This window comes from Eupeodes corollae, chromosome 1, assembly GCF_945859685.1.
Source record: "Eupeodes corollae chromosome 1, idEupCoro1.1, whole genome shotgun sequence".
NCBI lineage: Eukaryota > Metazoa > Arthropoda > Insecta > Diptera > Syrphidae > Eupeodes > Eupeodes corollae.
The window spans coordinates 227,266,102-227,281,387 of NC_079147.1; the positions used below are offsets into that span (position 1 = coordinate 227,266,102).

Consider the following 15,286-nt stretch of genomic DNA (forward strand, 5'->3'; position numbering starts at 1 on the left):
TTTTAAAAATTAAATTTATAAAAAAAAACCAAACCACTAAGTTGGTCATTAACGCTCTTTGTATCGTACGTCGGTAGTTTTGTTTTTACAATTTTTTTTTTTGAAACTTTTTGAGGTAAAGTGCATTTTCCTAAAGGACCTTTCTCTATCGCTGTTCAAGTTCATATTTACTATTTTATTTGTTATTTTTTCTTACTTTTAACCAATGCCAAAAGATTTTATTGTATTTTTATATATACATAAATGATATATTCATTTTTTCTTGCTTCTGTAACACATTTCTCTTATCAAACTGACTTTTATGTTTAAGTTAAAAAAATGTTAAATATTTTTAAAGCGTACACTGAGGTTTTTGGCAAATAGCGTTAAGCAATACAAGATTACACACTTTTTATAAATACACATAAATAAAAAAAATATTACACGTAAAAAAATAGCTTTTTTACTTTATAAAATTTGTAAATATATATATTTAAAAAGTTTATACATAAATATGTATTTTTAAGTCGAAGATATTGTCTTATACCTATACCAATATACCTATGTTAAGCTCATATTATGTGTGAAGTTCTTAAGAGATATTTATAGATTGTTAGAAGGAAATAAAGAACTTTTAGTATCATTCATTCCTAATCAAGTTTTAATAAATCTTTTTTTTAAATAAATTTTTTTTTCGACGAGATTTAAGAGCACAGTTTTAGAGGATTCTAGGAGTATCGTCTTATTTACAAAAGTCATTTTCGAACTGTGCTACTTTCATATTTACAACAAAAAATACCTAACCATTAACCCTTAACTGCCTGCGGTATTTTTCAAAACTTGCCTAATTTTGCGTTAGTAAAAAATCATTAAATTTCAGTGGACCTTCCTGAGTTGTGTCTTTTGTTAGAGATGGAGGATAATTTGGTGATCTATAAACTGGGTCTATTTAATCCAATAAAACAAAATAGGACTGTTTTAAATTGGTAAACCCGAATTGTTTTTAGCTGAATTTAAAGACAAATTGTTTGTTTTTAAAGGCATATTGAAGGAAACACACAAATTTGTCCCAAAATATAGTTTTTCGATAAGTTGCGGTTTTGTGTATGACCTTAATTTATCAAGAAACATTGTGAGCATTAAGAAAGGGAGAGAAGGTTTAAAGTGAGATTTAATTGGATATAGAGATAATTAGGATACATTCGCTTGGTACGGCTAAAGAACGAATCTCCGTATTTTACGGAGCACTCAATCAACTCGAGAGCTCTACGTTCAATATACTGTAAAGGAAGAGAAGGTTTGAAGGGAGATTTAAGTGCAGATTGAGATAGTTAGGATATGCAAAGTGTAAAACGTACACATTTGCTTGGTACGGGTACAGAACGAATCTCCGTACTTTATGGAGCACTCAATCAATTGAAATGCTTTACGATCAATATACTGTCCAGGGAGAGAAGGTTTGAAGGGAGATTTAAGTGAAGATAGAGATAATTATAGGATAGACAGAGTGTAAAACATACACATTTGATTGGTACGGCTAAAGAACGAATCTCCGTACTTTACGGAGCAATTAATCAATTCGAATGCTCTACGTTCAATATACTGTCCAGGGAGAGAACGTTTGAAGAGAGATTTAAGTGAAGATAGAGATAATTAGAATAGATAAAGTGTAAAACGTATACATTCGCTTGGTACGGCTACAGAACGAATCTCCGTACTTTATGGAGCACTCAATCAATTGAAATGCTTTACTATCAATATACTGTCCAGGGAGAGAAGGTTTGAAGGGAGATTTAAGTGAAGATAGAGATAATTATAGGATAGACAGAGTGTAAAACATACACATTTGATTGGTACGGCTAAAGAACGAATCTCCGTACTTTATGGAGCACTCAATCAATTCGAGTGCTCTACGTTGAATATACTGTCTAATAGACTAAATTAAGTTGCAGGAGCACCACCCCAGAGATGATACTCAATCTTTGGAAATAGATATGTTTATAAGTCTTACAGGTAATAGCTAGATCAGAGGGCGATACAAACTTCTTGCATCTTAAGAAACCGAAACATCTAACATTGTTGCCGACCAAGAATTTCGAGGTTTTCAGTCTACTTGGCATTCATAAATAGTGATAGTGGCAAAGGTGATACATAATTGCGTTTTGACAGGCAGTTGCCTAGGTCTTAATTTAATTAGCTTATCATACATTGCCATTGAAGATCCACTTCCGAAGACCAAGGTTGTGAATTTATAAACATAAATGAAAAGCTAAGCGCACTATCGTCAGTGAAGCAGGTAAGTAGATTAGAAGGTAAAGACAAAGTTTATTAATTAAAAATGAGAAAGAATGTTGGAGACAGAACAGACCCCTGGGGCACACCAATATTTATTTTGTTTTTCACAGACTTGAACCCATCCAATTTAACGGTAGGGAAAGTAATTTCTAATAAAACGAAGGGGGGGATTTTTAAAAACCGAAGGCATTTCCGATAAGACCCGTAACTCTATGCAATACTTTAAAAATATCAAATAATCTTACTTGATCGAAAAGGATGTAAAGATTCGTCTACTGTTCTGTGAGATAAACCAGGAGATTCCGAGATTTCTACGAAAAGCGTACAACCGGTCATTAAGAAGCTTTGTGTCTTCAAGATATTTCCTAAGCTGCTAAGTGATCTTGGAGTAGAAATATGGTTGCGGCTTCTTGGGTATTGAATAGACAAATGAAGAGTAAGTTAGAATCGTCTTAGAGATTTTTTTGAGCTTCTAATTGATCAGCTTTTCAATGACCTTAGAGTGGATATACGGATTCGGCTTTTTAGGTATTGAATAGAAATATGGAATCGGCTTTTTGGGTATTGCATAGAAAAAGGAAGAGTAAGTTAGATAAAAGTACTTACGCAGTATTGCGGCTATCATTTATCGAATGTAATAAAAGGATGGCTTCGAAGTTAATATAAGAAATTTTATAATTTTTAAAATTTGTATTGGTTGTGGGAGGGATTTATCATAGAACACTTGGTTTAAATATTGAAACAAATGATTGTGCGTTGTCTATGTACTTACGAAGCCATAAATTAGCTTATAACAGTGGAGAAACTTTTGTTAGTAAAAGAGTTCCATGTGTCAAAATTGACTTCATTATTTCGGCTCGGCACAAGGAAAAAATTTTATCCATAAATACTTTCACACAATGTCGTGAATCAATATTGGGGCATACGAAATCTCTGTTCTAGAATAATGATTCTAAGCCGTTCTTAGAGCTCTTTTATTGAAAAAAACCCTAATATTTCGCGTAGACATGTGAGGATTGATAAAATATTGTTGCTTTATTTCACACCGAATTTCACATTCAGGTAACTGCGAGCTATGAAGTGAAGAAAGACGAAACATTGGTTGGCAAAGTGATGGCATCAATATTTCGGAACGTACTAAAATGTTATTTTTAAGAACAACTATATCGACAAAAAAAATCAAAGTTTGTGATAAATATTCTTGTCTATTTTAGCCACTAAACTTGTCACTCCAACTGTTCGGTCACATGCATTTTAATTGCAATAATCGTTTTTCCCTTCTCAAGGCACAGGAACCTGATAAGTTTCAACGGTCGTATTTAAAACGTTGATTACAGGGGCTTACGTTTAGTGTTTTTAAGAGTGTTTCTGACTGAATAGTCATTCGTTGAGAGGTGTTTCTTATCGAATTGTTATATATTATGTGATTGTAAGTGTTTAAAAAATTATTAGAGAAATATCAAATTGGGTCGAATTAAAAACGAATTGCTAGTATTCCAACATTGTATGATTCAACAACAGACAAATACTTTATCAGATGTTAAGAACAATATTTATGTAGTTATTATTATTAATCTATTTATAACAATGTCCGAGTTCAACCCAAGTTTTGAAGAATTAAAAAATTTAGCTTACAACAGGAAATTGATATAAGTCAGCAAAAATCAAAAACAAAAATTTTGACGAAAATTCAATTCTAAACCACTTATAAGTTTGCATTGAACTCAGCCATATCGCAATCTATTGTAATTCTAAAAATATTTACAATTCTAAATTTGTTGCACAATGATTTTCGATTTTATTTCGATTGAAAATGAACAAAAATAAAAAACAACGACACCTTATTCGGAATTTGTCTATTGTTGAAACATATTTTCTTCTAGGTCGGCTTGTCTAATTGCTTGAGGCCTTGAACTTTGCTGCAATACTTATCAGGAAGGTAGGTAGTTGTGTTGATGTATACTCTTGTTTTTTTTTTTATAGTTGCTGTTGTAAGTTCATAAAAAAATTAATACAATTTTATTATTTTTTTTAAATAAATATTTATCAGGAAATAATCTTCTCCAAGACCAAGCGGTTATGAGAGAACGCAATGAACTCATTTTTATAAGTAAAACACTGCCACCACTGCGCAGGAGTTTTCACTACGGTGGATTTTTTATCTGTTGAATCTTGAACGAGAAGAATTATAATCTTTAATCTTGAAAAACTAGAGAGCATATTTTACAAAATGGTCTGTTGTTTGTACTATAACAATTTTTTTTAAATGAATGATTTCTAGGAGTTTTATTTTGTACACTAAAAGTTCAACTAACAGGGACTCAAGGGAATGTATTTTAATTGTTTAAGTTTCAACGAACTAGCTTCGTTTAATGGGGGGCGGGGGTTGAGTTGGGTAGGAAACACGCTAACACACTAAATATGAGCTTTCTAACTAAACTAAAATATGGGTAACTTAACCTAGATCTAAGATTTCTAAAAATGTTATATATAAGCTTTTGAGAAGAGTGTTGTTTGTTTGTATATATGTTGTAAAGTATTACGCCTAAAATATCTACAAGCTATTCTAAGTTTTTACCTTAGTTTTATTTAAGAAGGAAATTTAAGTTTATTGTTGTATTTGAAGAGATGTATAGTTATATTTATGTATTGTTTTTAATAAAGAGTTAAATTAAATATAGTTTTTAAGTAAATATACAATAACATTTATAATTTCATTTTTTTAAATATATATATTTTTTTTAAACGGGTTACACACAAAAATTCATACACGTAATTTAAGGTTGTAAGAAATTTTAATATGTTGATTTAAGGAAATTATTATTATTTTTAGTATTTACTACTTTTTTTCATAAATGCATTCCTTGTTATGAGCAGCAGGCTTGTATGTTCACACTTTATTTCGTTCTATTCTTAATTTAATTGCAGTTAGTTTAAATAAAAAAATACATGCGACGTTTTATATTTCCATTTCTATGTTTATAGTCCTATAGTTTTATGAAAAAAGTTCTATAATGAAAAACAACAACAGATCAGCTTGCATTTGTATAGACTGATGAATACCAATAGAAAATATCTTTGAAGACATTTAATATGTAAGTTTTGATAAACCTACGTTTTTAGTTCATGCTTTACGGAAATACATTACGAGTAGTTGAGACATTTAGTGTGAAAATTGCTGTTTTATTTTTCATTTATTGTCCATCTAAATTTTAATACAATTCCTTGTTCGCATTGAATAAAAGTGCCTAAATAATTACCGTTTTTTACATAGTTAACTTCATTTGACTTAAGCTAAGTACATACAATTGACAGAACTTACAATATTGCCAGATTTATAAACCAACAAATGTAATAAATGGCTGCGTTCAATCTAAGACAGATAGGGTATCCAGATACCTTTTTGTTAGTGTTTTACGTGTAAAATAACAGCTGATCAAAAACAGCTGAGATGTCAAAAAAGGAATCCAAAGGTATCCAAGAATTTCTGGGGTATGTAGGTATCTGACAGAACAGCTGATTCAACGCATGGTTGAATTTCAAGTAACTTGAAAATTGATTTCAACTTTTTGTGTTTGTTGGTGAACAAAAATATACAAAATGTTAGTTGAAGATGTATTTGAGGATGTTTTGTACATAATAGACGACGAAGAAGCTATTTGACTTCAAAGCTTAAATGTTTCTCTGCTTTTTGTGAACAGCTGAAAGTTATTTTTGTTTTTTGACAGCTATCTCAATATATAGCTATCCAACTGGTTCAACAATCTAAAAATCTACCTATCCAAGAGACCCTATCCAACAAGAGATTGAACGCAGCCAATGTCTTGCAGTTGTTTGAACTTCAATTTTTTGAAACAGTTTTGACAGAAACTTAATTGCCAGTCGACGACTTTGGAATATTCATTTATATTTGTTTAAAACATCTGAAAATTGACAGACAAATCTATTTTGATAGAAACGTCATTGCGAGTTTTTTTTCACTTGTCTTTTTATAAACCATCTTCAAATTGCTGACAATGGGCAGGTTCAGACAAAATAGGTTCCTTCATTTGCCGTCAAATGCTTTTTTTGAACGTACATTTTGAACAAGGCCAAGGTTAGTTTTTTAGTATCATTAACTTCAAACTTTACTTCAAACCGCAACCTTCAGTTGATTCACCAAAAAAAATAAAACACTCCTCAGCAAAGCTGCAATTCTATCTCAACCTGTATTTTGTATTTCAAAAAAATTAGATTTTAGAAACTTGCCTTACTTTCAAGTCTCCTTTGCCGCATGAACCTGTGTTTCAATTGTCATACGTGTATAATAAATCTTTTGTGCTCAGCAAAAGATCTCGCAATGAAAATGTATGACTTAAGCATTTAATTAACGACTAAATGAACACACATTTTTATATGGAAAAATAGGTATAAAAGTTTTTGAAAATGAGGTTTCATTTTGAATATTCCCTAAATGCCGCTGTCACTTTTCTAATTGTCATCTATTTACTTTGACAAGTAAAAATTACGCCATTACTTAAAATGAAACGAACATCACAGTCACTGTGCTCTATCTCTCTTTGGATTTTTTTGGAATTTTTAGATACAGTCAAACTTCCCTATAGCGGATTTGCACGGGACCAGAAAGTTATTTCGCTATACAGACATTTTTTGTTTTTAATTTTATTTAAAGAAGTTCGTGATTTTAGTTTGGATAACATTCTTCAATTTTTCTTTTTCAACAAAATCGTCTAATAAATTGAGAGATTCAAATAAATTAGTCGGTACGTTACTCTTCATCTTAAGAAATGTTCGAAATATGTCAATGTCAATATCAATATCTGGGGTGGAATTGACTAAGGTGATTGTTAATAAATGACAATCAAAATGATCGTATTTGATCTACGTAGGGTGATAGCCAAATTGATACTTAAAAAGCTGTCACAAAAAAATGTGATAGTCATTTTTAAACAAATATTTTTATTCCAAATAGAGCTACCAGACACTTACACAAACGACTGGAAAATTTTCTTAGTTCACTTTGTTTCTTAAAAAAAAAATTCCTGTGACAGACAATGCGTACGACATTAAAAAGTAAGCAAAGTAAGAAATTCATTCAAAATCAGCCTATTTGATACTTTTTTTTGATATTTTATAAGAATCAATTTAAAATTTCACCAAGGCAACAACGACAATTTGAATCTGAATGCTTGCTTGGGGAAATCCCCTTACAAAGTTTTTTTTCTCTGAATGCTGTGTTTTTAATTTAAAGCCTAGTGCGCTGCTGATGCGAAACGAAAATTGCCATACAAAAATGACATGACGAAATAATAAAGGACAAATTTGGCTGTGCTTTTCGTTTTTCAGTACGCTGCTGAACGACGAAATGTGTCATTTTAGTGGAAAGCTATACTTGATTTCTTAGTTTAATTCTCCGCTTTTTTCGTTCTCAATTTAATTGCCCGGCATATTAATGGCTCGCGAAATTTTGACGTTTAATTTTTTTATTGAAACAAAAAATTGTTTACTTTCGGTATTTTGACTTTGATTTATATTTGATGTTAAAATATTAAATAAAATGTATTTGTCTAATGTGTTCCAACAATACATTTCTGAATCGGAAACTCAGGATGTTGAAGATCTTATTGGTGACGTGCAAGAAGTGCTGAAGACGAGCAGTGAACTTCAACTTCCAAAAAATAAACCGAAGAAAAAACATTGACTTCTCTTCGGAGGAAAAAAAAGAAACTGGCTTCGTTGGTCGAAGCCAGTGAAGCTATTTGGAAGTTGGAGCATAGGCTTCACAAAAATAATTCAGCCGTTGCTAGCCTCTGGAGTAATATAGCTGCAGAAATGAAAAAACCATGTATTAACTGCTCAACAAAATGTTAATAAATAGAATTTGTTTTCACTTTTGTTTACCAGCAGAGATCAAAACACACCAACAAGTAACCAAAAAGGTGTGTATTCAAAATCAATTCGTAATAGAGAGATCTTAGTTATGTAGAAGTTCGTTATACGGAAGTTTGGCTGTACTTTATTCAACGAGTTGGTTCGTTGCATTAAGATACCTTCTTAAATTCGGTGGCAAACAACTTCTTCATCGTCTGATTTATATAAAACTCCTTCAAATATGATATCAATTAACAATTTTTTCCGAAAAATAAATAAAAATTTTAAAATCAATTTTCAGTGCTGGAATTGGTTAAGGTGATAATTGGCTATCATATTTTTTGTAGTCAAATTGACTACCAAAGAGTTTCCGTCTATGTAAGATGATTCAACACAATTCAATTTAATTGAACAATTTCAGATTAGTATAGTTTTAATTTATTGTTGTTCTAGTGAAATTTCAAAATGATATCTATACAAAATCTTAAAAAAAGTATTAAAGCCTCAGTGTTTTAATAACATTCTAAGTTTTCTTGTGTTTTTTTTTTTTCAAATGTCTAGAGGTTTGTCGTTCACAAGAGTTTTTAACGAAAAAAGGTAAATAAGAAAATTTAAAATTCATTTGTCTGGTAGCTCTATTCAGAAACAACATATTTGTCATAAAATTACTACCAAATTTTTGGTTGTAACACTTTTTTAACTATTTAGTTTGACTTTCACCTCACATAAATAAAATTCGATTATTTTGACTGACATTTATCAACAATCATCTTAACCGAATTCACCTCAGATTTCTGCAAATTCAACTAAATCAGCTGTTCTGTCAGGAGTCACATATACCAAAAATTCTTAGATACTTTTGGAATTATTTGTTGTTAACCCAATTGTTCTAAATCAGCTGTTCTTTTATACATAAAGAAGAAAGATATAATTAAGATGTATCTGGATATCGTAATGTCACTAGACAAATTTTGCAGTGACAGTTCGGAAAACTAAAACATTTTAGCGTTCGTGTTTACCTTCTTATTTACAACAAAATTAACAAAATTGTGTGTCTTATTTTACAGTATTTTAAGGTCTGACAATCGCCTGTACTTAGATCCAGCAGATTTGCTGTTGAATTCAATATAAAAACTATTTGTAAGCTAATGAAACTTGTCCATTATTCGTGGAAATAGTAACAAAGTTTCAAAATTTAGTTCCTTCTAAGCCAAAAAACAAGGAAAATATCTTCAAGAAATTCTACTTCATTGATACGAGTAAACTTCGGTTGAACCTACAATTGTTCAATTCTGATCTTAGTCACCTATTTCCTTCGATAAAAGTTTATATGTGTATTTATATTTTTTTTTTTTATAAATAATATTCATCACTTTTAGTTTTGTTTCAGAAACGTGAAATAAATCTTTTAGAAATATTTTTTAATTCATTAGATTTTTTATTTATAAAAAACATTTTATTTTATATTTTTTGAATTTGAATTTCGAAAGAAACAAAATCGTGTGTACCATGCTTTACACACGGTTTAAAATTTCGTGCGAGGTCACTTCTTAAATTTTCGAATTCAAAAATTAAAACTCTTAACATTACTTAGTAATTATTAAACTTAAAACTAAAAACGATATATACCTTTTTCCGAGTTTCGTATACGGTCAAATGATAGCTTAGAAGTTGATAAAATAGAACGAATTCCATGATATTCTAAAATTTGATTCTCTTTCATGTTTTCCTTAAGAAACTTATATTTTTGTTAGTTTGGTTATCAAAACATACAAAAGAATAGCTTAGAAATTTAAATATTTCAAAAACGGCAAGGTCCATTAACATTTTTATATTTCCATTTAAGATTCACTTAAGCTAACAATAAGTGTCATTTAAGTGATGAACAAGTGAGGTTTAAGAAAGAAAATGACAGAAAAACCATGGGTCGACTTAGAAACACCTCGCTTTTTACAAATCTAAGCCTAAATTGACCGCATAGGAAACCTTTATGGGAATGCAAGTTGATATTATTTGTTTATTACCTTAAAGTATTTGAACTTAGTCAATCTATGGTCATGTATATTATTCTTACCAACAAATAAACGGAAATTAAAAAAAAAAAACCATTTAAACATTTAAAAGATATTATTGTATATACATAATATATATATTATATTTTAATCAAATTAGTTTACGATCAAGTTATGTATAGTATATATGAAGCTAACAACATTGCATTATTCACACTATCAAGTTACCGCGTTTAAAGAAGAACAGAAGTAAATGGTTGTCATATATATATATATGAATACATATATATGTAAATAAGATACACACTTTAATTGATATATGCACAGCTTTTACATTATAGATTATATGTATATTTATATAATTATATATATAAAGAAATACATTATATAGAAAACACATTTATATATTCGTAAGGAAAAAAATATATAGACACTTTGCTGCATAACGGTACGGTTTTACGACTAAATATACATGTTTAACTTTTTTTCTGATATTCATATATGTACATATATAAATACGATTGAAGATAATACATATATGTATATAATATGTTAGTATATATATATTTATATATGAAAGGCAAAAAAGAAGTAAACATTTTGTTGCAAGAAATACATTTCTGTTTTTCTTTATTTAATTTGTTAGTTATAGTTTTTATTGTACATAAATGCACTTTGCAAAAAGGACACGTTGCTGTATTTTTGCAGTAAAAAATCTATCTTTACTTACTTTCATACCCTCCCATCGAGATACAGCTCGAAGTGGTCTTAGAGCTCTTAATGTTCTCATAGAACGGAAGGCTGGCACGTCATCAGCGCCGGACCATACAGCGGCCAAATTTATAAGCGACAACTATTTTGTGATTTTTGATTTCAAAAATTAATATCATTTTTTTTGTTTTTCGCGTTTTTTTTTTTGTTCGTTTATTACGAGTTCCGATAAATTTTTGTTTTCATTTTGGATTTTTGATTTTGAATTTTGTTGAAGATTGCGTTAATTTTTTTTGTTTTGTTTACATAAAATAAATAAAACATATTGTTGGTTATAAGAACGTTGTTGATGTTTTCTTAAAAATCAAATGTAGGTTAATGTTTTGTTTTTCTATTTAAAATTATGAAAACTGAACTAACATAAACTATATGCACATACAAAACCAAACAAAATATAAATTAATAAAACGAAACAAACGCAAACATAATTATAATAATAATTTGTTAATATAAAATTAAAAAATGTGATTGTATAATAAATATTTCTCTCCTTAAATAATTATTATTTTGTATATTTTGTTTTTTTTTTTTTCAAAAAAATACACAAGTTTTAAGTTTTATAAAGAAATGATAGATATTTTGTTAATTCTGTTTTTTTTTTGTTAATAAATTTAAATATAATATCAAACTATTTTATTAATATGAAATAAACTTTATGATTTGAACTTACCATTACAATGATAAAATCAAGCCAACACCATGCATTTGTGAAATAGACCTTAAAACCCAAAGCCAACCATTTGATTAACATTTCTAAGAAAAATATAACTGTAAATATCCTGTCCATATAATACAGAATATCCTGAAGTATTGGTCGTTGGGGAAGGTGAACATCTTCTAAAGCCTATAAAAAAAATTCAATTTAATGTAATTTTAGAAAAAAGTATAAAAATAAAATATTTCTTACCAAAGCTAAACTACTAAGTAAAATCATAGTGATAACAGCTGTTTCAAAATATTTGTTTTCGATTAATTGAAAAGTTTTCAGTCGCAAATTGCCCCATCCTTGCCAGAATGGCGAATCATCGTCCCCGGCCAAGATTGGAAACTTAACGTAATACGAATCCGGGCAGCAGTCGGCCGGATACTCATCTAAAATATCTTCTTCGTTAGCTTGAATAATGATATCACCATCGAGGGGGCCCTCTTCTCCTTCGCCTTCCTCGTCAAGCTCCTCATCAAGTCCAAGATCTTCTTTGCTGGCGTCCCTTTTCTCTTCGCCTTCCATGGTTTCGGCGCTACCTTTATGACTTTCGTCTTTAAATGGTCGATTCTTATGGCTACCATATGAGTTAATGCTGGCAGTGTCGTCGTCCTGTAAGGACAAACCTCTATGGTTTAGCTCGTGTTCCAGTCTATTGTCTTGGTGGTTAATTGAATTGCCAATCATCTGCGAGGTATATATTATACATAGGTTGGTTTGGAATTGGATATTTTTTTTTGTTTTTGTTTTGTTTGTTTCGATTTATTTACATACAAATTTTAAAAATTTACAAAATCACTAACAAACAAATTTTCCTTTACTCTTTTATAAAAAAAAAAACAACAATTTTTTAACTAACAGATTGAAATTACAATATTTTATAGTTTTAGAAAGAGTAAGCCTGAAGCTGCTTACTCTTACTTTTTAACTATAACATTGATATTTTAAAATAAAATCTTACCGTTGAATTATTTAGATATTTCGATTTCTTTGATTTGTTGTTCTTCAAATCGCCGTGTATCGTAAATTCCATGCCATCGCCAATGGCCACTTCAAGTTGATTTTGTTCCTTGATACCCTTTTTGATTAATCCATCGGCAAGTAATTCATCGGCGCCTAATTCGAGCTCATTATCACCATGTTCTGCAGAAATACAACGACAAACTCCCATGCCTAACGTATCCGTTTCGTTTTTGTTTCATGTTTTTTTTTTATTATTTTTAACATTATTTTTTGAAAGGTGCATTGAATGATATTTCGAAATAATGCCAAGCGTAGGATATTTATAATGATCGTTAGCATATAAGATAGCGTTGGTGGCCAATTTTTTGTATTTTTTTATTTTTATATTTTTGCGAAACGTAACGGTCGATAGTTTTGATTTTATTTTATGGATGCATTTTATGAAGATATTAAGAAAGAAAGAAAACAAAGTAGGAACCGAATTCCATTTGAAAAAAGCTTCCAAATCGTTTGAATCAACACCAATTTAGCTATAGCTAATATAACGTTACAAGTCACAACACATATTGCATAAAACCAACAAAATATATTAAAACAAAAAAACATTAAACAAAAAATAAGTCTTAAAAAGTGTGCAAAAATGGTTGTTTTGAAAGGAATTTCATTTCATAATTTCTCGAAATATTTTTAATAGAATAGGTGAAAACTTTTTAGACCTTATTATCTATCATATTTAAAGGAATGCATTTGGGCAAAGATGGCGCTGGTATAGTTTTGAAACTGTGCAGTTGACCAGGACAAGGACTGAAGATTAAAGATTTCTGTTTCCAAACAAACTCCAAAAAAGGGCTAAGTCCAAGAAAATAATGTGTTTTCCAGTTAGAGGTTTCATTTTGAATAGTTGGCTTGTTGGCTACAAAAATATGGTATCAGAGTACTTTTAGGTCGTCTCCTTCGTTCAGCACCTTAACTACCGGCAATATATTTAAAATGATTAAAAAATGTGAAATATTGGAACAAGTTCGTGAAGTAAAGAATCGAAGTAGTGACAATATTGTTTCTATAGCCTGTAGTATTTACAAAAACCCATTCTATAGATTAAGGCATTCTAAAAACGACGTTAAGTGCATTTTGCGTAGAAATGTAGGTCTAAAAGGTTTTAACGTGCTGTTTGTACAAAAACTCATGTAGTACGTTCACCAAAAATATCGTGATATGGTCAGAATGTGGAGATATTGACGTGGACGACGTTTATTATCTAGCACACAAGCCAATAAAAGTTTCATTATTGTGTTATTTCTCGATGAGGTGATCACAATTAGCCATCGAGTCCATGTGTTTTACCACCTTTAGAATTGTTTCTTTGGGGCAGTGTGAAAGAAAGATAAGTTCTATGCCAATGAATTAAAGATCCGCCAAAATGTGCGAATAAGGCATACAAAATTTTATACAACCCGTATCGTGCTGAAACAGTATCTGTATTAACTGTATTAAAAGATTTCAACAAATTTTTACTCTACTATGAATAGAGCTAGAGTTCTCAAACGTAGATTAAAGGAAATAAGGACAAAAAGCTTTATCAGGACAGTCAAAGGTTGAAAATATAAATTGTTTGTTTTCTATTTTTACGTACATCCGATGCTAAATTATTTGACGTTGGTACAGGCTCAATGAATTTAAGACGCTAATAGCAAAACAAATGACCAAATATTCACATAACAGATCTTGCAAAAAAAACACGAACTTCAAATCGAAGCCCACAATCTCTTTATCGATCTGAAAGCCGTGTATAGGGGAAAGATTTTAAGAGCAATCAACATCGTTCTGGAAAGAATTGTGCAAAACTCCACCGCCAACACCTGAGGCACAATCTTCAAAATGTCTATCCAATTACTCGGATACGCCTATGATATTGACATAATTGGAAGATCAAAGCGTGATGTCAGTGGAGCGTTTTTGAGAATTGCGACGGAAGCGGAGAAGATGGGTTATTCTAAATCACCATCTAAAAGTCATTCTGATTCTCATTTGTGGCGCTGAGGCCTGGATCCTGCCAACGAAAGATGAAGGCATCTTAGGATGCTTTGAGAGAAAAATTCTTTGGGTGATTTCTGGTCCCGTTTGCATAGATGGAGAAGAAGATACAACGAGCAACTGTACGGGCCGTACAGCGACACTGACCTGGTTGACAGAATTTAAGTCCAACGTGTTAGGTAGAGCGAATGGACATGACCTCTCCAGGCCGGAAGGTCTTCGAATCCAATTACGAGGGACGGCGGCGCAGTAGAAACTGTATACAGATATCTAGGGACCGAGCTGGCTGAAGACAAATGTTGTATGTCTTATTTCCTAAAGCCTAAATTAAACCTAAACCAACGAACGCAAATAGTTAAGGGCTCGAATAATTGCTGCACAAGACGAAGAAAGATACTAGCTGGAGTCCTCGTATCGCATGAAAAAGAGAGAGGTTCACCGCAGTGGGCGCCGCGACAAGCGTAACTAAATCAACGCTTTGGCGCAAGAAACAGAAGATGAAAGCAACACCTTGTGAAAGAAGTAGACGTCACTGTGATAAGTTCGGGGGATGAACAAGTCAGGAGGTAGAAAGAACACTTTTGCTCGGTTTTAAACCGAGTGTTTGCAAACAACGTGCAACCGATGGCTTCTGAAGCGCCTGAAGAAACTAATTCCC

The 15,286-nt window shown here is 30.9% G+C and overlaps 1 protein-coding gene across 50 annotated transcripts in view; it reads right to left on the minus strand.

Annotated features, from left to right (window-relative positions):
• Nucleotides 1-15,286, minus strand: part of LOC129953640 (sodium channel protein para) — a 190,266-nt gene that overhangs the window by 34,074 nt on the left and 140,906 nt on the right. For 20 of the 50 annotated variants that reach the window (XM_056066914.1, XM_056066938.1, XM_056066930.1 and 17 more), the window contains exons 23-25: nucleotides 12,593-12,774; nucleotides 11,836-12,318; nucleotides 11,599-11,772 (exon numbers count right to left, since the gene is read on the minus strand). In XM_056066914.1, coding sequence (XP_055922889.1) covers nucleotides 11,599-11,772; nucleotides 11,836-12,318; nucleotides 12,593-12,774 — 839 coding nt within the window. Of the gene's footprint in view, nucleotides 1-10,887; nucleotides 11,011-11,598; nucleotides 11,773-11,835; nucleotides 12,319-12,592; nucleotides 12,805-15,286 lie in introns of all 50 variants that reach the window. The other 30 variants (XM_056066955.1, XM_056066950.1, XM_056066953.1 and 27 more) reach the window with 7 other exon arrangements.